The following is a 27,594-nucleotide window of genomic DNA, read 5'->3' as shown; positions in this document are numbered from 1 at the left end:
ATGAAGCACTTTTTATTCTGGCTGAAAGTAAATTATGAGTAGTTTTTGTATGTTGAGAAATTGTGCTGATTGGATGGTTTTGAGGGAAATAAGAGGCGACGACCAGTGAAAAACATTTCGGTTAACGTTTTGGATCCCAACATGGGGGCCTTGTTCACCATGAAGTCACTGCCAGAAGTAGACCGTTTTTTTTAGAATGGGGGTGCAAACAGTGCGAAAGCAAGGATAGGACAACACAACACAGGCATAAAAACAGCATGAAAACATAGGCGGGACAGCGCCTGTGTTGTTTTGTCACGTCCCTGTTTTGGTGCTGTTTTTATCCCCAGTCTTCTTGCACCAACTAGCCCACCAAAATGCTCGCATTTTTAAGCAGGCTTGAATAATTGCCACAAGGAGCGTGTGCAGATCGGTATTTGGGGATAAAAACAGCTCGAAAAAAAGGACATGCCAACATAACACAGGCCCTGTCACATCCTTGTTTTAGTGCTGTTTTTATCCCCAGTTTTCTTGCACCAACTAGCCTGCCAAAATGCTGTTTTTTTTAAGCAGGTTTGAATAATTCAATGTGTAGATTGGGTTTGGGGATAAAAAGCACGAAAACAAGGACTTGACAACACAATACAGGTGCTGTCACGTCCGTGCTTTCGTGCAGTTTTTATCCTCATTCTTCCTGCACCAGCTAGCGCACCGAAATGCTCTCGTTTTTTAAGCAGACTTGAAAAATTGCCGCTAGAAGCGTGCGTAGATCGGGTTGAGATTACCATCATTTCTGTTTAATGTGCATGATGTGGTCTCTGTGAATGCTTTTCTTTCTTATATCGCGAGCCTGCTTCTGCAGTTCCTTTTTGTATTCCCGTCTTCGCTATGCACACCGATGCGGTCTGCGCAGGGGATTGCATTTCCTTGTATTTTGGTGTATCAAGCTTCATTCCAGCTTGGTACACCCCGCCGTGGGCAAAAGGTTTTATTGCTGACACTTTACTGCACCGGGCCATGCAAATTGTGCACAAGGGTTGAGAACATGTCCTTGCACGTTGTAAAATTGCGCAGTGATCTCTCAAGCTGTGGATACATGAGGTATTTAATCAACGCAGCAAATGAAATGACAACTGCCACATTGTGGGCGACCAGACTCCTCTCCCCTCAAGAAAAACGGGCTTCTGTGCCGTATTTTCTGAGGAGTGGATGTGGCTCATGTCCCTTCCAAACAATCCGCCTTTTGCGCGAGTTTTCTGCGCATGCGCGAAGCCCCAGCGGCGACTGATGAAAACACACTGAGCGGCGTCGACGGCGCTTCTCGTCGCCGCACTCATAGCCAACGCACGGGGGCTGGAGGCGCGGTCACGTTCAGATCAGAGCCTCGGTAAAACGATGCCAACCACCTGTGCCGCTTACGGCTGCCACTCTCGAGGCGTGCCGGGATGCAAGACGCGTTTTGTTAGGTTTCCTTCGGCGAGCCGCGACCTGCAACGGCGTGAAGCTTGGATTAGGGCAACCAAGCGTCAAGACGTGAATGGGCGACCTTGGCAGCCGACTGCGTGCTCTCGACTGTGCGAAAAACACTTCGTTACAGGTATTTATGCATCTAAAGGAAATGTGCATGATGAAAAGTATCTACCGGAGTTTGCACCAAGCCTGTAACCCATCAGTGATAGCCCCAATGAGAATTTGTTCGGGGCGTCTGATGGCGATGTATTTTGTCGTTTGTTTTATTTATGTGCGAAGGGGCCGGGTAGCGCAGATATCACAGGTGGCTGTGTGTGCTAGACCGTAATATTTAGCATGTTTTATCGCGACTTCCGCCTGACTAAAAAGAAGAAAAAAAAGGGTGTTTGTTGTGATGCACCGCCGTTAGCGAGCCGAGTGGTTGAGCTGGTTATGAGGCTCGCGAACGGCAGTGCATTAAAACGCCGTATTTTTTTTTCTTGTTAGTGAGGTGGCAGTCACGATAAAACATGATAAATATTGCGGCCTAGCGCACACAGCCGCCTGTGATATCTAAGCTACCTAGCCCTTTCGCACATAAAGATAAGAAGGGACAAAATACATCGCCTTCAGGCCCCGGTGCAACTGAAGCAATCACGCACCGAAGAAATCCTCATTGCAGCTATCACTGGTGCGCTACAGCCTGGGTGAAAACTCCAGTAGGTACTTTTCATCATGCCTATTTTCTTAGATGCATACATACCTGTAGTATCTGTGTTCTTGCCGCTCGGAGCATATGACGCACTTGACACTTGCACGACGCACAGTATTTTTTTTTTAATTAAAGGCTCGCCTTCGTGCACGCCAAAGCATCCGGACTTTGTTCCTTTAATGTACGCAATCAGATGCACTTCGTTAGGGAGCTTGATAATCGTCGTCTTCGTCCAACCGTTTGCAACGGCAAGGAAACCGCCCGGCACAATAAATGAGTCTCCTGGAGGGTTCATGCTCGTTCACTTGCAGAGTGGATCGCTCTGAACGTAGAACAGGGTTGGTTCCTGACCGAGATGCGCATCCGATATGTATAGGAGATTCACATGTGTCACCAAGTTGTTGATTCCGCAGAAATCGCGGCGGAGGCAGAAATGAACATTGGAGATCCTTTCACAACAGAATGACCATTCTCTGCGCACCGAGAACCTTCTCACCACTGTGACCACATCCGTTCTGACTCCTGAGGACAGAAACCGGCTACAGCTCTGAATCATCCATTGCCAAAAAATGCAGCGCGTTTCCTGCAGGTGTGCATTCCGGCCGGGACAATGCCCTTTTCACGGGGCGTGTATATGTGACTCTCTGCCGATCTTCGTGGATGAAATCCTATAGCTGCACGGTTGTAGATGGCGCGAGGAGGAAGCGACGCCCATTGCACCATGCCGGCGCCGCGGTGACCGCATTGTGCTCGGTAACTCAAGACACCCCGCGCATATGCGCCGCTCAAAGTCACAGGAGACGATTCCACCTAGCTCTGCAGCATCAACAAACCCCTGGCTGCTTTGCCCTTTGAGATCCCTCTCTCTCTCTCTCTGCCCCCACGCTCTCCTGTCTGCCGAAAACCTGCACGCTGAGAGCGTCTCATTCTGTCCCGTCGAACACGGCCCGCGCTACACGCTCTTACAATACGAATATAGTATAAGCGTACGTGCGTTATGAGAGGATTGTGAAAACGCTCTACCTTCCCCCATACTGCGTGAACATGATATGCTGCAATCACTGTCACTACTTGCCGCTCCGAGGCCAAAAAAGGGGGGAAGCTTTCGCTTTCTACCAGCGTTGGCGTGGCCATTTCGTTTGGTGCGCTTTCGCGTCGTCTGCTACACTGCCGCTCAATGTGTTTCCCGCCCGCTCCTGCATGATGGCGCCACATCCTCGCGCAAAAGGCGGATTGCGTCATCATTTGGGAAGTATAGGTGATAAGCAGCCGAAAGAAAGATTCCCCAGGGTTGTTTACGCAATCCCCTGTGCACATTGCATGTGTATATTGGAGAGAAAGGGAACACAGAAAGCGACTACAGCAGCACACTCGCAACGCGTTCGCAATGACACTACTGTAGAACACGCCGTCATGAATAACCATAACATTGACTGGGACCAGGCAAGGATTGTCGCCACCAAAAAATAACAGCTTCATGATAACATCTGGAATCGCTAATCATACAGCCCTGCTTCCAAAGCACCGTCGAGCGACGCTGCTGCTCCTGACAAGGAGCGCCATCTCTGACAGAAAAATACAAACTGGGGATACACGCGGCGGCCCCACCTAGGCATCTCGTGCAAGTTTTCTCCTTTTGCTCGCTCGCTTCTGCGCACGTGCAGACGTCTCTCGCTGCTTTGTCGCGCGGGCACACACTGGACACCGCCGGCTCAGCTCGCTGCCTTCACGGCATGCGCCGTGCGCTTTCTCTCGCACGAGCACGCGCCTTGACGCGCCCCCGCAGGCGCACCGCGACATGCCACCTACATTCCGTCTTGATTGGGCAACCTGACGTGTACTTCCATGAAGGATACTTAATTATAGGTGGGAAACTTTTTATTCACGTCTGCACTGTAGAGCTGACAACAGAGGGGGATGAGTAAATATTGATTGTTAATGCGTCCCACGTTAGCAAAAACGTAGGAGGTGCATCTCGAGGTATGTCCGCTATGTAATTATATTGTCGTATATAATATGTTTAAAAACTGCTGAAGTATCATCAGTACTGTGAAATAAAGTGGCCCGCTCTTTGACCATCGTTTTGACCTGTAGCATGTGATCGGATTTGTTTTTATTATTATTACGCCGTTACTAAAGGAAATCTTGCAGTAGAAGAATAAATATGTAGTCCGAAGGAGATGTTTCTTTTAAGACAAAAACGCTAGCAATCTCATAAGCACATGCGTGCTCCGTGCGCTGCACGCGACATAACCGGCTCGCTGGCTCGGAAGGCAGGGGAAATCCAAGCTTGTACTACATAGTGTTTTATTTAGGTTCTTAATAAACGGTTGTGCTTCATTTATGATAATATTTGGTTTGCCCTCACGAACCCTGTGACGCGAATGGGGTGCTCCGTGCGAGTAGTGTCAGTCGAGCCATTGCTAGGATCACTTTTGTACTGCACTTCCAGCATATCTGTTATTATTAATAATAATAATAATTGGTTCAATTATTGGCCAATTTGCAAAAATCTGTAAAAGCGTCCAGCATGGCATGTTTTCTAACGCCGCCCCCACCCCCGAAAAAAAAAGGCCTCGTTCCTAGATATTTTCTTGGTCAATCTAAAAATGAAAAGACAGTTGTGGACACTTAGGGCTCATTCACACATCAGTCTCGATCGCGGACGTCGCATCTGTTAATTTGGTTGCTTTCATATCACTCACAAAGCAGGGAGAGAGCCTAGAAAATTCAGCGAAACTAGACACGCGGGGAGCGAAGAGCAGGATAATCTTCCATCCTCTTCACTTTTTATGTGTGGTGTTAAACCACTGTATTTTTTTGATGCCTCTCCAAGCCGTCTTTGTCAACTGTCAACATTTCTGAGTGTACGAAGAAAGGGGAAATTGGCTCTCTTCGTTTCCACAAAGAATGCGAGACTTCTCAGAACGCTGTCATGCGATTGGAAAACAGGTCTTGCGGACACGCTTCCAAAGGAATCTGCAAAGTTTCATACGTGAGCCTCGTCTTTTGGCGCTTCGCCTGCTATTGTGGCTTCCCATGACACAATGCTACTTAGTACGTCCGTTTCTCATCAGCGGAAGCGTTTTTGTATCGCCAAGTAACCTCCAGGCGCAATGCGATCGCCGCGTGTGTACAGGAAGCTAGCGGAGCGTCTGCTCCGGCGAAGCCCCATCGTTTCACATTTCGCCACCACGCCAAGGATGTGGCGTTGCCGTCGCGCGGCGAAACTTGAGCTTGGGCTCCCTATACACGTATTCCTTGTGGCAATTATTCAAACCTGTGTAGGATGGGGGTTGAATAGAGGTACTAGGATTCGATCTAGAAGCACGGCAGGAACAGCTCGTGTACAAGCAGGTCCAGCGCAGACACCGATAGTGGTGCCACCGGAGACAGCGCACGGAATCTTCTTCACCTTTGCACATACATCTTCATCTTTACACCACTTTAAAAAAAGAATACTTCTGGTGGTGACTTTACTGTGAACAAGGCCCTTGTCCTAGGAGCTGAAACGTCAACAGACGTCTTTTTTTCACTAGTCAGCGTCTCTCGTCTCGCCCGAATGTACTCACCCGGTCAGATGGAAATTCGTTACATTCTGAACTTCACTGAATGGTTTCCTGTGAAATGGCATTTAGATTTTATTGTGAAAGCAATACTAATCTAGGTTTCGAACCTTCAGCGTAGCGCGGCGGTAGCCACGTCTTACCCACGTGACGCTGTGACGTCACACCCCACGTGACACTAAGGTGAGAGCTGGGCTACCAACTCAAGAGGTCGGCATAGCGTGGCGGTAGCCACGTCTTACCCACATGACGTTGTGACGTCACACCCCACATGATACAAAAGCGAGAGATGGGCTCCCAACTCAAGCGGTCGGTATGGCGCGGCTCAGTTGGCAGGAGCTGCCATTTTGGGTCTCTCGTTTCGCATGGACGGTTATGTCAGAATCAGCCTCCCAGGACCTTGGCATTCGCGTCACCCCTATAGGCCACTAAGGCACATTCATACGGCTTGGTTAAAGCGGGGCTTTATATGTGGGCTGAGGAAGAAAAAGAGAAGAACGCTCGGTCACCTGCAGCTAATGCTTTCGCTCAATATTTGGTTCAGCAGCGTTGAACTCTTGTAATTTTTATTTCTTCCTAACAGCTGAGGATGCAGTAAGAAACACATCAGTCTTTGAAACATTCGTGTTTTCGACCTTGTGGTCAGACAGCTGGAGTACCGCATAAATGCGTGTAAGGGCCGCACCTCCTATTTCCCGAAGCAAATATTAAAAAAACTATTTGTAAGAGACGTACCCAAACTTTCCACCACCTGCACGGAAATAGCCTTCAAAATGCACACGCACAGGACCTTCCAGATGCCTCCCACAGATGGCGCCTGAAGTCATGGGTCATATTTTCTTATTTTCTCTCTGCCCCTAGCTTCTGCAGTCCATATCGGCATCAGTATCGCCAGTCCCGGCCACCCCGGCTTTGTTTTGCGACTGTGAAAGGTACATGAGCGTCAAAGGCTCGAGAGGGCACCGCTCAAGATTTTGTCCTCGTGAAACTTTGTGTCTACGGACATTGTATCCCGTAGTTTCAAGGTGACCGGGTTATCAAACAGTTCAGGTGGGACTGAAGTCAACTTGTGGTGTGAACGTGCACCAGAGCACAGCACCAGCTTGGAGTCTGAAGGCTTCGAGAGTGACGATTGAACTGTAAATAAACGCCGCACATTCACTGATTGGTCTGTGTTTACTTGGGGGAAAAAAATCTTTTTTCGTATCTCGCGTGTATGGGCCGCACTCCGATAATTGGCCCTCGAATCTGGAAAACAAAGTGCGGCTTTTACACACGTTTGGAGTTAATGAAAACCGAATGGGCCAAGGTTACTTCCCAAGGAGTACCATATTTACTCAAATCTAGACCAACCACAATTTTAAGCCGACACCCTGAAGTTGAAGCTGTTCCCACTCCCTCTCCCCCATAGAGTTTCTTACTCTTACCTAGAGGGAAAGCTGTGCTGCCATCTATGGGAGTTTACATGGAGTTTCCTGATGACCGGGTCAGCCACTATGGGCGCTCAAAGCATCGTGGGCCCGAGAACTTTTGGCCAAAACTAATGCAAAGATAAACGTTGTTCTGCCATAAAAATGTTCTCACATTCAATTTTGTGACTATAAATTGCAAAAAGAGAGAGAAACAGCATGTCAGTGGGAAATTTATCCAATATAAGCGATGGCTCTTTCTCCTATTGGGTTAGTTTTGAGCAGCACAAATACCAATATTTCGCACTTAATAGGCACACTTTGAAAGGAAAAAAACATTTTGGAAATATTTATGGTTGCACAATTACTTAAGGAAGTTTTTAGTGGCATTTCGGGAAACAGAAACCTTTTATTGGCGATGTCTGCTTTTGCGCCTTCGCTACTATGGCATTTGCGGTCTATGTACGCACTTCGAGATGATGATGATGATGAAAAAAGAAACATCATAGTAACACCACTCCATGCACCCGAGAAAACCAGACTGTTCCGCACCAAGTAGGGCACCGGCCCATGATTCTTAGCGTGCTCATGGTGGCTGAAGAGCAGCGCCCTCAGCTTTCCCTCTAGTTAGTGTAAGAAACTTTATGCCCTCCCCCAAATAAAGAAACTTTCCTCTTGTCCTAAAAACGCAATTGAGAGCGACAGCACACAGACATTTTTTAGCACGAACCTGCTCTCGCCCACCCGTGATTGTCTTCGCTGACCTTGTCAATCTAGTTCTAGTGCAGTGCACAAACTGCCATGCCATCAAGAGCATTTTGGATGCTCCACTTTCGGGACTAGCATGCAACCAAGCCTTCGAGGATGTCTGCCTAGGCGGCAGTGGTCTGTCAGATTTTATGATACGATGAAGAAGTCCTCGAATCTAAACCGACCTAAATGATTTACACCTCATGTTTTTAAAAACAAAAAAAAGAACGATCGGCCTAGATTTGAACAAATATGGCAATTCTAGGACGACGCATCCTGTTGCTGTTCCTTGTGTTTGGCTGCATGCTGCAAAAGGCATTTCCAACTGCTGCCCTCACTACACAATACCAACTGTGCAGCAGCACAGTTGGTAAGTGTTGCTGGGATGTCTCTTGCATTTCCAGAGAATGTGTGGATTATCACAGATATCTGGACAAGTTGTTAGGAATGCATAGCTTACTAGAGCACAGATATATGGATAACAGCGAGAATAGATTGATGCTCGTTGGGCTAGTTGGTTAATCATGATTTCAATAACAGCGCAGGTAGAAAGAAGAAACGGGAAGGCACAAGAGAATAGAGCGATGACTTCTGAACTATTTATTTCACCAAGCGTGCCATGTATATGTATATACACCAGCAAGTGTGAACTCATAGAAAAGGGAAACGACACTCGTCATGATGCCATAGCATAGCACCAGGAGCCCAATCTCATCCGTCTAAAAACCTTACTTCCTTCTTGCTCAAAAAGACCGATGGCATGCTCACACACTTACCTCCCGCACGGGCAATCTTCACCGCCTCGATAATTTCTCTAACTCCCTGATCCTGACGTTTACTTTCAATTGTGCATTGATTAAAAGCTGGTATGCATGGCTTTTTCCGATGCTGCCATTCACATTGTCGCAATTACGGCAGTGCAGGCTGAGCTGACCCCGGTTCCTTTCTTTTACGCTGTTATTGTGTTCTCTCAATCTTGTGTTAACACAAGATTTCTACCTGCGCTGTTATTGAAGTCAAGCGAGAATAGAGATGCAGTGGGTGCTCACTTAAACTGCTTAACTCCAGATCTTTCAGGGTAGAGCCTGAAAGTGAACATATACTGGAGATAGTTATTAAACCTGGCACAACATTATGTCTGTTGCATTGGTAGAACATTGTCGATGCATTCCCAGCATAGAGTTTTTTACTCTTACCTAGAGGGAAAGCTGTGTCACCATCTATGGGAGTTTACACGGAGTTTCCTTATGACCGGTTCAGCCACCATGGGCACCCAAAGCATCATGGGCCGGATACCTACCGAGCGCAGAACTACAACTTTTGGCCAAAACTAATGCAAAGATAAACATTGTTCTACCGTAAACAATGTCCTAACATTCACTTTTGTGACTATAAATTGCAATAAGAGAGAGAAACAGCATGTTAGTGTGAAATTTATCCAATTTAAGCGATGGCTTTTTCTCCTATTGGCTTAGCTTTGAGCAGCACAGATACCAATATTTCGCACTTAATAGGCACACTTTGAAAGGAAAAAAACGTTTTGAAAATACTTATGGTCGCGCAATCACTTAAGGAAGTTTTTAGTAGCATTTTGGGAAACAGAAACTTTTTATTGATGACCTCTGCTTTTGCGCCTTCGCTACTATGGCTTTTGCAGTCTATGTACTCACCTTGAAATGATGGTGATAATGAAAGAGAGAAATTATACTAACGCCACTCCGCACACTAGAAAAACCAACTGCCCCGCACCAAGTAGGATAACTGACTATGATTCTTAGCACACCCATAATGGCTGAAGTACAGCGCCCTCAGCTTTCCCTCTAGAAGAGTGTAAGCAACTCTATGATTCCCAGTTGGTGCGATTTTTTGTTTCAGACTCACGGGGGCGTGCAACATGAACAACCGAGCAGTAGCGGCTGCTCGCCATTGTGGTGGCTTCTCTGCAGTGCTTTGGATGACAGGGGCAAAGCATCGAAGAGTGACAACATGCTAACATATCGAGGGGGGGGCTGTTCCTACAGTGAAAATCATAAGTAGAAAGAAAGCTGTGGCAGTTTTGCACTGCCTGTTTACGTAATAAACCCTCCCCCGACTGTACACACTTCCATTGTTGACGATTTGCTTTTTCTTTTAAAAGCCTTTTAAACGCCTTACGGCCTTACTTAGTGCATCCCTTAGTTTCATGCTGTTGTTGTTGCAATCCGTAGCACCATTAATATCGTGGCGTGTAGTATCTTTTGATAAGAGCTCCTGCAGGGGTGATGCGCTTGGCAAACTGGGCAGTTTTTTAAGGCGAAAGCCTTTAATGCCTCATACTGTCATTAGCAAATGTGTCCACGTTTCGGGTGCATGCCTTATATGGGCATATGCCAATCACCATTGAATCGATGCTTAATTAGTAGCAATCGGGTGATATCGGAACATGATTTAAGGCATTTTCAAGATAATTTCATGATAATTTACAACTAATAATAAAATAGTTAAGCAGATGCCCATAGGAACCCATGCATTTGGAGGTCATCGTAACTATCACTAACCATCACTTACTAGTTAAGGGGTGTTTAACTAACATTAACCGAGGCAAGTGCGCCAACGGCCGGGATGGCGCTTGCCTCGCTGCTCGACAGATGGCGCACCATATCAAAGCATCTTTTCGACTGTCTTCTGTGAAAATTGTTCATGCCGCCGAGAGCAGTTTTTTGTTGATTCCGGAAAATCTAGGCAAGCACCGATGTTGAATCACTTATCAAATAATGTAGACCATATTTTTCTACTTTGTGAATGTTATTTCAGCTCGAATAGTGCAGTAGATTTTACAGAAGATTTTTCTAAAATCTGGGCCGCAAATATTCAAGACTCTGTAGATATGTATCATTGTGTACTTTTGTTGTGATTTAGCTTAGGTCAGACCTGTTTAGACACCACTCACATATAAAATATGTATTAAAATATGTCATGATATTATATCATATTTCAAATATTTTATGATATGAAACTTCCAATCTCAGAAAAAGAATTTTTTGAAATATCTTTTTCCTTGCATAACGAATGCTCTCCCCAGACTGATGCTAAATTTGTTGAAGAAAAAAGCAAGTTCATTGCATGAGTAAATAAAACAGCAGCTGTTCATACCTTATGCAAAGGAATTTTCAAAATTTTTTGATGTGAAGTGGCAATAGCTTCCACTGTACCTGATTCAGCAGTTACATTTTTCAAAATCCGGTTGTTTGGATCATACTTTTTTTTTCAATAGTACATATTTGTTGTTCTACATTTCTTAAAAACTTATGAGGTTTTGCTGTGCTTGCATGTTGACAGAGCTTTTTGTTACCACAGTGCTTTTGGAAATGGAAATTGGACACACAACTTAGGTCGTGCAGCTAATAAATGGTTCTTAAGGCCTCATCGTTGTAGTCGGCAAGTGTCGCGCTTTTGCGGTGGTTCTGATTGGTTGAAACGGGTGACGTCATGGAGGTCTCGGATCAATCACAGAGCACCACCACAGTATGCGCGAATGCGTGCCTTATATGGCCATATGACAATCAACGATCAATTACTAATTAGCAAATAATTAAATATTAAATAATTAACAATTATAATTAGTGACATTCTCATAACTAATTAGTAATTACTAATTAATGCCACGCACCTGGTAAAATCAACCACACAACAGTAAACTTAGAACAACTGCGAAGGTACAAGGAGCGCAATTTCATCGCTGCCAAGCAGAATTCAGTGAGTAAATGCACTCGCAGAATGTGAAAGAGTAGTCGCTCGCTTTACTCGTAGCAGCATTCATTGCTACATGTGCAACAGTCGCGTGGCAGAATGCAGCAAGAGGAACTTCGCTCGAGAGGAAAGTATACAACAGTTGCATCTTACCTGTACTCACCTATGGGGTTGAAACGTGGAGGCTAACCAAGAGGGTTCTACTTAAGTTGACAACTCAGTGGGCTATGGAACGAAAAATGTTAGGGGTAACATTAAGAGATAGGAAGCGTGCAGAGTGGGTCAGAGAAATAACTCAAGTCATTAACATTCTAGTGGAAATCAAGAAGAAGAAATGGGCATGGGCAGGACATGTAGTGCGAAGAGAGGATAACCGATGGTCGCTGAGGGTAACAAACTGGATTCCAAGGGAAGGAAAGCGTAGTAGGGGGCGGCAGAAAGTTAGCTGGACAGATGAGGTTAAGAAGTTCGCAGGGGTCAAGCGGATGCAGCTCGCACAGGACTGGGTTAATTAAAGGAATATGGGAGAGGCCTGCAATGGGTATAGTCAGGCTGAGGATGATGATGATGATTGCTGGCAGGGCTCTTCATTTGAGGCATGTGTATGCAGCTACGAGGACGAGGTGGTGCAAGTGAATCTGGGCGGTATCCGGCCGCGGGCCCGCAGAACGATCCCCTTTGCAAATGTGCGCATCGGGGACCGCATCATGGCCAACTACAACGTGGAGCAGCCCTCCCAGCTGGGCTTCTGGTATGACTGCGAGGTAACCGGCAAGAAGAGCAGTGCCACCAAGCAGGAGCTGTGGGCCACCGTCTTCCTAGGGTGAGAGGGCATGGCGCCGACTTGCAACTGAAGTTAAGGGGGGACATGGCTCTTAAAATTATTTTTCCAATTTTTGACCAAATTTGATAAAACCTCGTTTTTTGCACTGATTTCAAATATGTAACAATTTTTCCAATTGGCCAATTAGTTCAAAAGATAATGACATTAATTGTTCATAATATGCAGAAACAATGAAAAAATAACCGCACTACAATGAATTCACATAGTCACTTTTCTAGGTACTAGAAAGTGTAAAGAATACAATGCTAGGAGCACTTTTTTGATAACACATATATTAGCGATGTTATACAAGTTCAAAGCTTTGAATTTTGCTCTAAATCAGACAGGAGGGCACCCACATTTGGAACAGTGGTCTTTGAACTGCTATAAAGTCGCTAATATTTGTTTATCAAAAAAGTGCTCCTAACATTGTATTCCTTATTCTTTCTAGTACCTAGCAAAGTGCTCATGTGAATTTTTTATGGTGCTGTTATTTTTTCATTGTCCCGCAAATTATGAGCAATTATATTCATTTATCTTTTGAACTAATTGGCCAGTTAGAAAAAGAGTTGCATATTTGAAATCAGTGCAAGAAACTGAATCAGAATACCGGATTTTATCAAATTTGTTGAAAAATTAGGAAAAATAGCTTTAAGAGCCATGTCCCCCCCCCCCTAATTTGAAAGGTGCACATAGGTCAAATAGTCTCTAGGCACGTTATTAGCTGAATCAGAGTGAGGAATGGTAAAGGGCCAGCCCTTTGCACTGACCCCAACACTGACTCAGCTTATAACGTGCCTCGTGGCTACTTGACATGCGTGCATCTTTCAAATTACCTTCAGTTGCAGGTGGATACCTGTGTTGTTCTACATTTCTTTGTCCTGCGTCTGCATCAGTCTTTTTAATTTTGCAGTGTTTTCATTTTTCCTCAGTTTCGAAAACCTGGTATGAGCAGCCAAGGTCATCACAGTGCGGGGAGGACAGGTTAACCAGGAGAACAGTTTGGGGGCGATGTCGGAGGCAGAAAGGAAGAAGCGATAAAAAAATGCCTACTTCGATGCAGACGATTGCTGCATCTTTCTGCATCAGAGGTAGATGAGAGTGGTAAACTTAGGCGATTTCCACTGGTCGCTCTGGAGCACGCTTTCTTGCCCCGGGATGACAATTTCGAATTCCTCTGGTCGACCAGGATGGGTTGCGCGTATTCCGCTGGTTGTCGGAGCAACTTGGGGTAAGGTCTGGCTCTTTAGCTTGATCCACCGACCAAAGTCGGATTTTGTCGGAAGTTCTAGCGATGGTGTCGTTACTTTAGGAATTTTTTGGCTGTTTTCAGCTGTTTTAGAGATATCGGCAGAAGACACTGGGCATTACCATTTTTTTGCGCTAATATATCCAGGGGTGTCTATTGAAAAACGTCTACAGCATCAAAATTATGCAAAAGCAAGTTGCAGAGAGCCGCACTCTTGCACATTTATCAACCGCAACAATTTTGCCGCTGGGATGCGTCTTCAACTTGCGGAACTGGCTCAGCTTTACTTCCGCCGCACACTCTGCATGTTCCACTCGTTGACCATGGGTGATTCGCTCTGTAGCGGTTTAGCTCGCTCTATTCGGGTTCAAGGCCCAGCTCCAATCGACCAGTGGAACTGTTCATTGCAAATCATGCGATTTCAAGGCAAAATGTGAACCAAAGTTCGAAGAAATTAAGATTTTAGGCAGGAGCAGGGATAATCTTGCCTGTGACCTGCTAGAAGCCTCGTATATAAAAAGACTTGGTTCAAAATGTATTAGTGAATCATCTCTCTGGCTGTATAGTAGTGAAGGTTGACTGTTAAATGTTGTTAGGTAGGGCAGGCCTAAAATGCTATGATGAGTTTGTTGCTGACTTTGTGGGAGCATTTGGATTTTGAAGAAGTTTGTATTTGGTGATTCGTATTTGGCGTTCCGAGAAAGAAGTTGGAGTCAGCGCCTGTCCTGTGTGCCTATTTGTGAGTGTCTTTTTGTTGCGCTGCTATCCTTTCCTTTATGTGACTATGCACCAACTAGCTCAGCAATCAGTTTTTTAATTGGGAATCGCCATTAGCTGCAAGTGTGAAACTTTGCTGACTTGATGAAGGACCTGCACGGCATATGCTTTCCGAGCTAGCTGCTGCTTCTTTGAGGCACTGAACAATGGCCACTAAACAGGCAAGAGTTCTATGAATTGGTTGGGGTCATGGTAGTTTTAATGAATAGCATGTCTACTGTGTGCAACTGCTTTATGCATCTTCATGGGGGCTGCAGTCAAGTGTTATAGAATAAGAATACTTAGGCTTGTATATCACTCCAGCTCTTTGTTGACATCGGCATGTTGACTATCTTTCTGAGAAAGCTTGCAAAATGTTGGGTTTTCTGCGTTGTAACACAAGAATGTTTCCGCAGGATTCTAGAGGTCTACTTTTTAAAACTTATATTAGGTCCGTGCTGGAATATGCATGTACTGTATGGGATCCCCCGACAAATGTTGATAAGCTCAAATTAGAAAGAGTTCAGAACTTAGCTACCCGCTATGTTTCAGGAAATTATAGTAAACAAACTAGCATGACCAGCTTAAAACAGAATATACAATGGGAACCACTTGAAGTTAGAAGAAGGAAACTGAGGCCAAAATTATTTCACAATATATATCACCAAAGAACTGCTATTCCCAGGGACAAGTACATTTTCTGTCCACACTATAGATCTGAGAGAATTGATCACGATTATAAAGTATGTGAATTCAGAGCCAGAACCGACCTGTTTAAATGTCGTTTTTTCCACACACTGTTCGAGAATGGAACGTGCCCTGTCTTCATCCTGCTCATATATCTGACAATGAAGTGTTTGCATCATCTTTGTAACTATTTTTTTGTTTTTTTTTTTCTTACGTTTTTTAGGATTGTACCCCCGCACTGTAATGCCACATGTAGCGCTGGGGGTTTAAGAATAAATAAACAAATAAATAAGTCGTAAACCAAGTGTACTCGCGAACAGCTTTTGTGGCTTTTGTAGCAGAAGCGGAAAGGGAAGGATGCGGGTTTTTGTCACTGCCATCTGTTGTTTGGAGTTGTGGTGAAGGAGAGAGCTCGAGAGTTTGATGTGGACTCAGTGGGGTCTAGGTAGCTCATTCTTCACATTTATTTATTTATTACAAATACCTACAGCACCTATTGGACATTATCATAGGGGGGTTAGTGGCAAACATAAAACAAGCAGAAAAGCAGAAGTGAAAGCATACAATCAGTCCTAAAAAAATGATAAAAATAAAAAAGAGTGGAAGCACATTCAATGCCAAGCATAAAAGACACACCCAACAAACATTTGTGACTAGTTTCACAATAAAGTATACTGCCTGTAATAATGCTCTCGATGGCAGGTGAAAAATTGGGCGCACATACGACCTCATCCGGAAGTAAATTCCAATCTGAAATTGAGCGCGGAAAGAATGAAAACAAAAATGCACTTATGCTACTTTGATATGGCCTGATTTTTGTATGGAGTGCTCCTGTCTCTTAGACTGATATTGAAGTTGTTTTAAATTTATTTATTTGTACATACTGCAGCCTCGATGAGGCTATGGCCTTTAAATATATGTGTTCCTGTCACTTCCTGTGTTACCATCATGAATGCCTGAGACAAAAGCTTGTCGTCTTTCCTTTCCTGTCTAGTCTTCGCTGTAGAGCTACAGAAAGTTCTGAGTTCAGGGTTGAGGTGTCGTTGTCGGATACGCAACCCGACAACGACACCAGCTAACTTTAACTCCTTTTCGCGTTCGAAATAACTGCTTTAAATACTCATTCCTTCCACGAACTATTTCCGATTGGAATAACCTCACTAACAATGAAGTGCTGCAGCCATCACTGACGTTGTTCTCGCAACATATCACCTAGTTTCTTTGCATTGCTTTTGTTATTTCACTGCTGTGTTGTATATGTTTGGTTTTATTATTAATTGTTCAGAAGAGCTTCAACTTGCACAGTAATTATTGTTTATTTTTTGCCTGTTTTGTAAACTACATAGTTTGTATTCCCACCCTGCTAAAATCCCAACACTGGGATTGCAGTATCAATAAATAAATAAATAAAAAATATATTGGTCATAGAAGGGCTTATCCCTATAGCTTGTCCCACTCTACTTTGGCGGTTGCATTGAGCTGCTGAGCTTAAGGATACAGAATTAAATCACCACTGCGGTGGCCACAATCCTGTGCTGGAGGTTGTGCCTGTTGCTGTAATGGAGCGGCCAAAATTAATCCAGAGCCCTCCACTACAACGCCCCTTATAACCAATGTCACATTGAGACATTAAACCCCTTGTACATTAGAATACCATTCAGCCCAACACCAACGATAACCTTTCTGCTGTGCCTGTGTGGTGCATGCATTGCATCTTGCACTCGCAGGCAGAGGCTTGCTGTAAGGTTGTAACTATCGTAACTGAGCAAGGAAGATGGAGTCTGCTGAGAGGATTGTGGGAGGAAGCAGCCAGTTGGGCTAGTTGGTACTGGCTCATGATTAAAAGAATGTTACTGCACCACGTTAGAAATAACGACTAACCACACAAGGAACGGGATGCGCGCATATCCTTAGCACAGTAATGTGCTTTCAATCGTGAGGATTGTGGGGGCGAGCTAAACTCCAGTTCCCACAAAAAGATGGTGCTTTGTTTGCCACATGGGCTGTTGTTTGTTGCTGAGCTTCTGCTTTTGAATTGCGCAGGGCATCAAAGGCACCTCTGGAAAACTGCCGCCTCATGTTCTGCGATGAGCTGCTTGCGATTGAGACGCATGTTGCTGGTGGCGCAGAAAACACAGAACAGTCCCTTGAAAAGCGTGAGTACCACCACAGGCATCAGACTTTTGTTCGCCAGACATAATTATAAAGTTTGCCTGCTCACTTGAGGCTGATTCCAAACCTCAGACATTCGTCCTCTGTTTGTGTACTGCTGAATCTTTTTAGCAGCTCGGGAGAAATCTTTACAGCCCTTAAAGGGCAACTCCGGTGGTTTTTTCATCATTTTGTGTTATTGGTTGAATTACATTCCTCGGTACGTCCTGAAAAACCATTTTCCGAAATTCCAATTAGAAGCATCTTTAAAAGGGAAAAACAGCAAATCGAAACCAAAACTGTTTTCACGGTCAGAAATGATGTCCCAGTTGACTAATTGGTGATGTCACACTCAGCATTAGAAAAACACTCGTACGTGCGTTGGATGGTGAAAATAAAGTATAGAAATCATGACTCACTGCATAAAATGTCTGAGGTAGTTCAATATAAGCCTCACAATTTCATAATTACGTGGGAAGTGGACAGTAACGCCGGTACAGTCGAACCTCGTTATAACAAACACGGATACAGCGAATTATCGGATATAACGAAGTAAAAGCAAAGTTTGGTTGGCTGTGCTTTATTTCTATAGGAGTTCTATCTGTATAACGAAATGAAAAACTGAAAATTTGACACTAAATTGGTTATAACGAAGCGTATTTCGTAGCAGCAAAAGAGGGGAAGAACGTTTTTAGCAGAACGTTTGAGTTGTTGTAAGCAGCATGAGGTGGCGCCACCAGTACCATTGCAGGGGCAGCAGCTCGTCTGGCGTCTGTAGCAGAAACTCTGTAGCAGCAAAAGAGGGGAAGAACGTTTTTAGCAGAACGTTTGAGTTGTTGTAAGCAGCATGAGGTGGCGCCACCAGTACCATTGCAGGGGCAGCAGCTCGTCTGGCGTCGTCGCCACTGCGTAAGATGGGAACATCTGACTTCTTTTGATTGAATCAGGCAAGTACCCCAAACAAATTTGGTATTAAAAAGTACTAGCAACAAAATACCATTTCTGTGCAAAATTTGAAGTGCGAGGATTCCGCGGTTTAACTGGGAGAAGCATTCTACATCGCACCTCTAATTGTGCAACACGCTATATGAATATGCAGCTAACAGTAACTCATTAAAGTGGATTCTGACCGGCTTTCGATGTCAGTGCATCATTTACCACCGATATAATTGCCCTCGAACGAATAAAATTGCCGGCGAACGAAATGCATGCTCTGGAGGCCGCCACCAAGACGAGTGCGTTTGCATCGTGACCTCCGCAAAAGTTGGTGCTAAGTTCTGGCGCGCGATCGCCATTCTCACGTTCATGCTGTAAACGCAGTCAGCCTGCAACTAGTGATAAGCACCCATTGCTCGTCTTGCACCGCGTAGCATTCAGGCGAAAGTTTATTTTGACAAGATTTGGGATTCTGCGCAGTCTTCTTCTCTGTGTTCCACGTGTCGCGGGACGCTGCTTCGCGACTGCCGTTGCGGCTGGTCGCGGCACTGCCTCACAGGGCGATCTATCCCGACGTTGAAAGCTGCACTTGCTCATCTGCACCATCACGATTCCGTACGCGGCAGATCGTGCCGCTCCTCGCTATCGCACTGAGCACGACCGGCTATGCTACGCCGTTATCAGGCCATTGCAGAATCGACGCGAAGCGTTGGCGCTTCGTCATTGATTGCAAATAACCAGATGCGGCGATGCAGCCTCCCCGGCGTGTTTATCTCCTCTCACTACTTTTTTTAGGCTAATAACGAAGCGCATTTCGCGTTATGGTTACGATGAGCGAGTGGCGCTAGCCCGACTTAGGCCTAAAGGAGAGACCTTTTCAAAATGGCGCCGGACTGCGAGCAGTTGACGCCGCCAGCCAACCGAAGCTCGCCATTTTGTTCACGTGCGGTGGGAGTCCAATAGCAGGGCGTGCTTCACGCAATTTTGTTCCTTTGTTTTTCCGCTTCGGTGGGCTCGCTCATGGTCGCCAACCGAGATATAGAAATGGCCTGAATCGCGATCTTTCGAACCACACCAAGATTATGCTCGCGGATCGCATATTTCTCGAACTGCGGGAGATCGAAATTCGGCACGATTTGACCTCAGTTTAAAGGGCCACACGCGCAGATTCTCGTTTTTGGAACGCTGTAATGTGCAAATTAGGCGATATTTTTCAACGAAACTTCGGAGATAGCAGCGGAAGGATCTCATAATCGCGAAAACGAGAAGATTGAAAATCCGATTTTTTGACCGATTTTCGGTTGCAAAGACCTGAGTCCCCCCTTAAAAGGAGTCCTTTTCTTCCGTGCAAAAAAGGAGAATTCAGATTGATGGCTTAAAAAGGCTGAATTTGTGTCTACTCGAGGGTGTGCTGCAGTTGCTGTTGGTGATGTGCTGTGATACTGTAATGAGAGATTCTTCCGTCCCTCCTAGCTAGGGTTTGCCCAGCATTGTCAGCAATAAGAAAATCTTTCGTGTTTCACGTTACCCAACCTTGTTATGGGCTCGCGCTAGTCCGCCCATCACAGTTCACTTGAAACACTGCTGAATGCCATTGAGTTGGTCCAGAATGCTGTCTAAATCAGTTCGTTTGACTCATCAACCTCTGCACTTATGCAACGGTAAACATGTTGAAAACTCCGAAGTTAAGCTTGTTGGAACGGTGGCTTAGGTCCTCATTGTTGCTGCCGGTTGCTGCTTATTTCTGTCACACAGTGCTACAGACTTCGTTTTAGATTCAAGCAGGATGGAGAACACAAAAAAGGTCTACTCCTCACTAAGGGCAGGCAAATATCGATGAAAACAAACGAAATTGCAGAAAGTATAGTATACTATATTTTATAGCCTTTCAGACTTTAATAGGTCACTGCTTTTCAGTACAAGTGTTTATAGACTGATTTCACTAGGAGTTTCGTTACGCTGCAGCTGGCGTGGTGCATTCTGGTCTTTGTAATAATGCTGCTGCAGCGATACCAAAGTTGCTGCTGAAAGTTTTACAGCATTTTTTGCTATTTCTTCACAGTCTGCAGCAGGAAATTTTACCTGTTTATTAGTTCATTTTAAGATAAACCGAGTGCAACAAACCGGAAGCTAAGAGCTTTCTATCGTGCACCTGATGCGAGTGGATGCAGACAGCCGATGTGACTCGATCATGATGTGTTTTGTAATCGGCCGATACTAAAGCAACCAGTGTGATGTTTATAGCTAATACCTCGGTCAGACGAGCAAGTTTAATGTCACTTTCAACGAGTGCGCTCACCTTTAGTGTCATTTGCATCGTGTCACACGACGAACTTTAATGAAACTCGCTGCCGAACACACTCGGTGCAGAGTGAGTTTGGCGAACTCACTACACTTTGTCGGGCAGGCGAGTGTGTAGTCTCGACAGCAAGGCACTCACATATGATATCACTCATACATTTTTTGAAGTTACCATGTTTTGAAATGTTTATCCTAATTTCACGAGTGTTTCTTTTAGTAGGCAAGAGATTTAAACTGTCGCCAACTAAAAACGATGTGTACACTTGAATACTGTATTTACTTGCATAATGCTCGCACCCCCAACATTGGGCGCCGAAAATATGATTTTTTTTTTCCTTGCATAATCATAGCACCACCAATATTACCACCGCGAGAGTCGTCTGCTAGTAGTAACAAGCGCCATCTTTGGAGTGCTACTGCACCTAGCTGGCCTCGTTGTGTGCACGCGCTACCAGGCGGCGATAGCGCGTTCGGGTAGATCATCATCGGTTATGCTCGTCTCTTTTTTTTTTTTTTTACCTTCATAATGCCGTAGTCGTCGCCATTTTGTGAGGTGTCCGCATCGCGTTGATTGTTCTTTCGTTCCATTCGTGTTAATTGCTTTGTTCCACCTTCTACCGTGTTCTTGGTGCCGCATCACGGTGGGGCGATACTCAAGTTGTACAGCTGCTTTTAAGCTGAAAGCTTTCAAGTACGGGCTACAGCATAGCAACCACGCTGCCAGCAGGCACTTCGGCGTCAACGAGTTCTGCTTAGTGCGCTACTGGAGATAGCGATTGCAGTGTCGATACGGACTCGGATCAACTCTCTGATCAAGAGTAGAACTGTATGGTCTGCTGTGACCATTATGAGCGTTGATATAAGTGTCCTTAGATCAGACATGAACGTAAAACAAGCTAGTGAAGGTTTGGCTGGTGTGGTTGATGATCTGAACAACCGAATTCGCAGGAACAACTTAATAATTAAAGGTTTACCTGAGTCTGCATCAGAAACCTGGGATGAGACAGAAAATATTGTTAGAACGTTTTTTCGTACCCACTTGAAGGTGGATGCTGGTGAAATTGAACGGGCCCATCGTATCGGGAAGTATAATTCTGTATCTCGCCGCCCTATCATTGTTAAGTTTCTGAACTACAAAAGCAGGAATGCTATTTTAGGACATGCCCACAAACTGAAAGATATATCTGCGCCAAAAGTATGGATAGAGGAAGATTTTTCACCGAAAGTTCAACTCACACGGAAAAAGTTGAGAGATTTCGCGAAGGCAAATAAAGATGAAGGAAAGTACAGTTTTTCTTATAACAAACTAAAACTAAACGGCAGCATCTACAGATATGACGCGTCCTGTGACCATGTCGTAGAACTTAAGCAAAGCCAACGCTGTCCTAATGTTCATCAAGAAAAGTCATTTCAGAACCAACTCGGTTAGCAAACTCGGTCCGTTATCATTCCTTCTTGCCAATTTCCGCAGCCTTCTACCAAAACAGGATGACTTGCTGTCTCTAATTGACACGTGCGATGCAAATGTTATTTTGGGGACAGAAACATGGCTTAACCCAAGCATCTCAGACTCGGAACTTTCTTTTTCAAATGCATTCACAATTTATAGAAAAGATCGCATTGGCGCCAAAGGAGGCGGTGTTATGATCGCAGTGTCACATTCGGTACCATCTACTATGGTCGATGTTGATTCAGAGCTGGAAATGTTATGGGTGAATATCGGTCTGGGCTTTAAGAAAATCTTAGTTGGCGTCTGCTACAGGCCGCCTAACTCCAGTTCTAACTTCACGGATAGTCTTCATGATACTATCGCTAAAGTTCAGTCGTTGTTCCCAAATGCTGTGCTAGTTCTGGCAGGCGATTTTAATTATCCCGGCATCAACTGGACTTCAAACACTGTCCTCAGTGAGTGTACAAATAAAAGTGAATGTATAAAAATGCTTGATATAGCTCACTTTTTTTGCTTACAACAAGTTGTGACTTCGCCAACTCGTGACACTGCTGTTTTAGACCTGTTTTTCACGACCCACCCTGCGCATTCGGCAACAATGGTTACTCATAAAATAAGTGATCATCTTGCCGTTCATGTTAATCTCTCCCTCGAAGTCGAGAAATGCGACCGTGTAAAGAAAAAAGGTATATGATTACAGACGGGCAGACGCTGAAAATATGACGACAATGCTGGTCGATTTCTCGTCTTTTTATCTCGATAAATTCGAGAATCGGTCGATCAATGACAACTGGGTATTGCTTCGTGATAAACTTCTAGAATGTCAGAACGAATGTGTACCTGTGTTAGAAATAGCCCCTTGTCATCGTAACCCATGGTTCACGACAATCATTAGGCGCAGTATACGCAAAAAGAAACGCCTATACAGGCATGCAGCTGTCTCGGACTCGGAGCAGCGCTGGGAGGCTTATCATGCGCAGTCTCTTCTCGTGAAAAGACAGATAAAAGAAGCTAAAGATGCTTTCTTTAATACTGAAATTGCCAACATGATGCGGAATGATCCGAAGAAATTTCGGAAGGTTGTAAAACCAAATTCATCTAGCGCTCTCCCGGGTTTAGATACAGATGGCATGCCTATCGACGAAACTCTTTTGGCGAATCAATTCAATGTGTATTTTAGTACTGTTTTTACTGACGAAGAGTCTTTTTCCGACACGGGCATTCTGGAATCTGTTGGTCACTCCATGAATGATATCACTGTTTCCTGTCATGGGGTAGAGTGTGCCATTGACCGTTTGCCTTCGAATTCTAGTCCCGGACCCGATGGAATTTCCACAAAACTGTTAAAACTAACCAAACATATCTCCGGACCACTGCTGTGCAGGCTGTTCCAGTACTCCCTTGACACAGGCAAATTGCCTAAGGATTGGAAAACTGCTCATGTCATTCCTGTCTTTAAGTCTGGAAACAAAAATTCACTTCACAATTACAGGCTTATTTCGCTCACTTGCGTTTCATGTAAGCTCCTTGAGCACATTATAGCATCTCAAATCATGCAGTACCTTGTAAATTCTAAGCTCATCTTTTCTAATCAGCACGGGTTTCAACGTGGACGTTCCTGCGAATCGCAGCTGTTTGAGTTGGTCACTGATCTTCACCATTCTGTTCATTCGACTCATCCCATTGACGCCATCTTTATTGATTTCGCTAAGGCCTTCGATCGCGTTCCTCACTTCCGCCTAATCCATAAACTTAATGCAATGAATTTATCCCCTGGCGTCATTGACTGGATCAAGGATTTTTTAAGTGATCGCTCTCAATCTGTCATCATTAACAAAAATGCCTCTGCTCCTGTCTCGGTGAAATCGGGTGTACCTCAGGGTTCTGTCTTAGGACCGATTCTTTTTCTCATGTACATAAATGACCTACATTTTAACATTGCCTCTAGTATTCGTTTGTTTGCAGACGATTGTGTCATTTACCGTCCAATTAAAAGCCCTCGTGACCACATTATCTTACAGGATGACTTAAACGTTATTTCTGACTGGTGTACAACGGGGCTAATGCAAATAAATACTGACAAAACTAAAGCTCAAACGTTTACTAAAAGGCGACGCGTTGTCCTTCATACCTATTTCATTGGTAACGATGCCATTGAACATGTGTCATCCATTAAATACCTAGGAGTACATTTATCTTCTGACCTTACTTGGAATACTCACATTGAACACATTATCAACAAGGCCGCTAGAACATTAGGCTTTCTAAAACGCACTCTCTATCAAGCTAATGAAAAAACGAAACTCCTAGCCTATACAACACTTGTCAGGTCTCAGCTTGAATATGCATCCATCATTTGGCACCCTCATCAAGCTTACTTAGCAAACTCCATTGAATCTCTACAGAGTAAAGCAGCCAGGTTTATTGCCTACGATTATTCCTACCCAACTAGCGTAAACAGTATCAAGCAACGATTTAATTTATTGCCCCTTGAGACTAGGCGACGAAATGCCCGCCTATCTTTTATGCACAAACTATACCATGGTTCATCAGACTTTCGAAAAACGTTCCTTCGGCCTGCCTCCCACATATCTGCTCGCGTAGACCATCCATTTAAAATCAACCCCGTACATGCGCGTACAAATCTGTTTAAATATTCACCACTGCTACTTGCTATTTTGCAATGGAACAGTTTGCCAGCAGATGTCGCTACCCTACCTGACCATAGTTCATTCCTCAAGGCTTTGGAGGGAATTGAATGTTAAACTGACTTAACTTTCTTAATAATATTTTGCGATGCTCATTACTTTTTTTCCTTGATGTGTAGTGCTGTGTTATTTCTTGTTTATTTCAGCCTACTGCTTGGTATTAAGCGCGCGCATACCTCGTTTCTTCAGTGCATGTAAAATTGCTCAGGTCATATAACTACTGTATAAAAAAAAAAGGAAAAATAGCGACCTGAATGACTTTTTTTTTTTCTCTCCTCTCTGATCCTTAAGTGCAATTGTTACTTATGTGCCTGTTATAACCAACTTTGTTCATGTGACTCCTCCCCCCCTATGTAATGCCTGAAAGGGCCTTTAGGGTATATAAATAAATAAATAAATAAATAAATACCATGGAACGCGGGGAGTGATGATGAGGCTGCGTGCAGTAAATAAAGTGCTTTAGCAATTTGTGCTTTTGGCGACCCTGTACTTTTGTAACAAGGGTAAGTTCTGCTTGAAAGTAATGTTTTGGTTATATTTACAATAGCTGGCCTAAGAATTCCGATTCGAACCTGTTTAAATTTGCTTTTAGCGCTTCAAAACATTTGCTTGAAAATTTTCCCCGCATTATTATCGCGCCCCCGAACTTGGCACCAAGCCAGCACCTTTACGGCGAATCCGGCCCCGCTATCACCTGCGCCAGGAAAGTGTGCGAGAATTTGTTTTTCCCGTAAATAATAATCCCTGGCGTAAAGCAATGTAAATTAATTCTTCTTGGGGATCGTTGACCCGTACCGAGTCGCTAATAAGAGCAATTGCTGCTATACAAGCGAATTTTTGCTCACAACCTCATGGACATCATTGCCGGCGGCGCGGTGCGACGCAGCTCACCTTTGTAGTACACATATACGCTAGCTCTGCTCCTAAGTCGTCGTCTATTTGAATTGCACCTGATTTTTTATTGCACCTAGTATTCTGATTCAGTTCCTTGCACTGATTTTAAATATGTAACTATTTCTCCAATTGACCAATTAGTTCAAGAGACAAAGAAAATTAATTGTTCATAACTTGCAGAAGCAATGAAAAAACCGCACTAGAAAAAATTCTACTCTAAATCAGGCAGGAAGGCACCCACATTTGAAACCATGAACTTTTAACTGCTATAACATCACTAATATTTGTTATATCAAAAAAGTGCTCCTTACATTGTATTCATTATGCTTTCTAGTACCTAGCAAAGTGTCCATGTGAATTTTTTCTGGTGCGGGTATTTTTTCATTGTTTCTGCAAATTATGAACAATTAATTTCGTTATCTCTTGAACTAATTGGCCAATTGGAAAAATGGTTACATATTTGAAATCAGTGTAAGAAACTGAATCAGAATAACAGGTTTTATCAAATTTGGTCAAAAATTGGAAAAATAATTCTAAGAGCCATGTCCCCCCTTAAGCAGGCCATACGAAAGCACCACCCACTGATTGATGCGAAACAAACTATAGGCCTAACGACGACCACGGAGGAGCGCGCGGCCAAGCGTTACTTGCACCGCGCGCTCTGCCATTCACAGGCACTCACGGGTCGCACTACAGCGGAAAGTTAGTAGCATTTGGTGCTGTGAATGCTGCAAACTTTTTGCCTACTTTCGTGACGCTGCGGAAACCGGACCTTTTTCGACATTGTGTACAACTACACGCCAAGCAAACGCTGTGAAGCCGTGACGACGCTGCTGGGTGTGGGTGCTGCACCGCTGGACATTTTAGGCTGCATAGAAACGCAGTCGGACATGATTTCGTGTGAAAAATGCTCGCTGCTCAGAATCATACAGCTCGTGCACTTTTCGCGCTCAAACACCGGTGGCTTTGCTTCATACGTAGGCGCTACCGGCATTTTCTCAGGTAACGATGCAAATGAATGTCTCAAAGCTACGTTCGCGATAACAGCAGCATAACTATATACAGTCGCCTCCCGTTAATACGAAGTTCACGGGGACTGCAAAACACTTCGAATTAAACAAACTTCTGTTTAAACAAAAAACACTAAAACAGCATCATTATTAGTAGTAAAATCGAGTGTTATTTAAGAAAAATAGTCTGTCATCTCACTCTGCTTCTTGCCAAATGCCGCTGCTGAAAGCAAGTTCTGCAGGCTGTAGATGTGGTGGAGCGCTTCTTCCACGTTACCTTTAGCGGCAAAAAAGCACTCCACGAGAGTAAGGCCCACAGCTGCATCGGCAGCCTTTGCCCAAGCAGCACACCAGCATTGGTCCAACAATGGTTCATCACTGGAAAAGAATGGCATCAATATTGGACTGATATTGGCATTTGGGCATTTTACTACATTCTCCATTCTTGGCCCATCTTTCGTTCCAAGATTGGTCCAGTGTTCAACCAAGCTGGAGCCACCAATGTAGGCACAATATTAGACTTTCCATTCATGCACCATGATTCTTGCCAATACTGTCCAGCATTATACCATCATTGTATTACCAATATTTGTTTAATACCAGCTATTCCATTGATGGCCCATTGTCAATGCCAATATCATACCAATGGTTAGCCATTGCAGGTGCACTGGCTACTCCATTCATGCCGCATATTGTCGATACCAATATTAATCCAATGGTTTATGGGTACACCGGCTACTCCATTCATGTGCCATTCATGATGTCAAGATTACACATTTTGTGGCACTGCCTGCGCAGGCCATAAATTGCAGCCTTTTTCATTCTAGCCATATTCGCGACAGCACATCGAACTTGCTGGGACAATAATGGCCTTTCAAATAGGAGTGGCCATATAAATTCAAATTGTTGCTCATGAGCAACCAGTAGATATTCACAAAACAAGAGCATGGTTCACAAAAAGATAATATTTATTGCAATTGTTACTATAGACGGCAGTTGTTACTAGCCAGCGCTGAGGGCACACACAGCAGCAGT

At 44.4% G+C, this 27,594-nt stretch overlaps 1 protein-coding gene across 5 annotated transcripts in view; it reads left to right on the top strand.

The window, feature by feature from the left end:
* LOC146177871 (E3 ubiquitin-protein ligase UHRF1-like) overlaps positions 1–27,594 on the top strand; it is a 209,499-nt gene that overhangs the window by 30,553 nt on the left and 151,352 nt on the right. For all 5 annotated transcript variants that reach the window (XM_084580625.1, XM_084580626.1, XM_084580623.1 and 2 more), the window contains 2 exons: positions 12,205–12,417; positions 17,153–17,265. In XM_084580625.1, coding sequence (XP_084436751.1) covers positions 12,205–12,417; positions 17,153–17,265 — 326 coding nt within the window. The remainder of the gene's footprint in view (positions 1–12,204; positions 12,418–17,152; positions 17,266–27,594) is intronic.

Source organism: Amblyomma maculatum, chromosome 10, assembly GCF_055883805.1.
Source record: "Amblyomma maculatum isolate TAMU_Amacu chromosome 10, ASM5588380v1, whole genome shotgun sequence".
Lineage (NCBI taxonomy): Eukaryota > Metazoa > Arthropoda > Arachnida > Ixodida > Ixodidae > Amblyomma > Amblyomma maculatum.
Note: the sequence above shows the minus strand (reverse complement) of the source record. Positions and strands in the feature narration are given on the sequence as shown.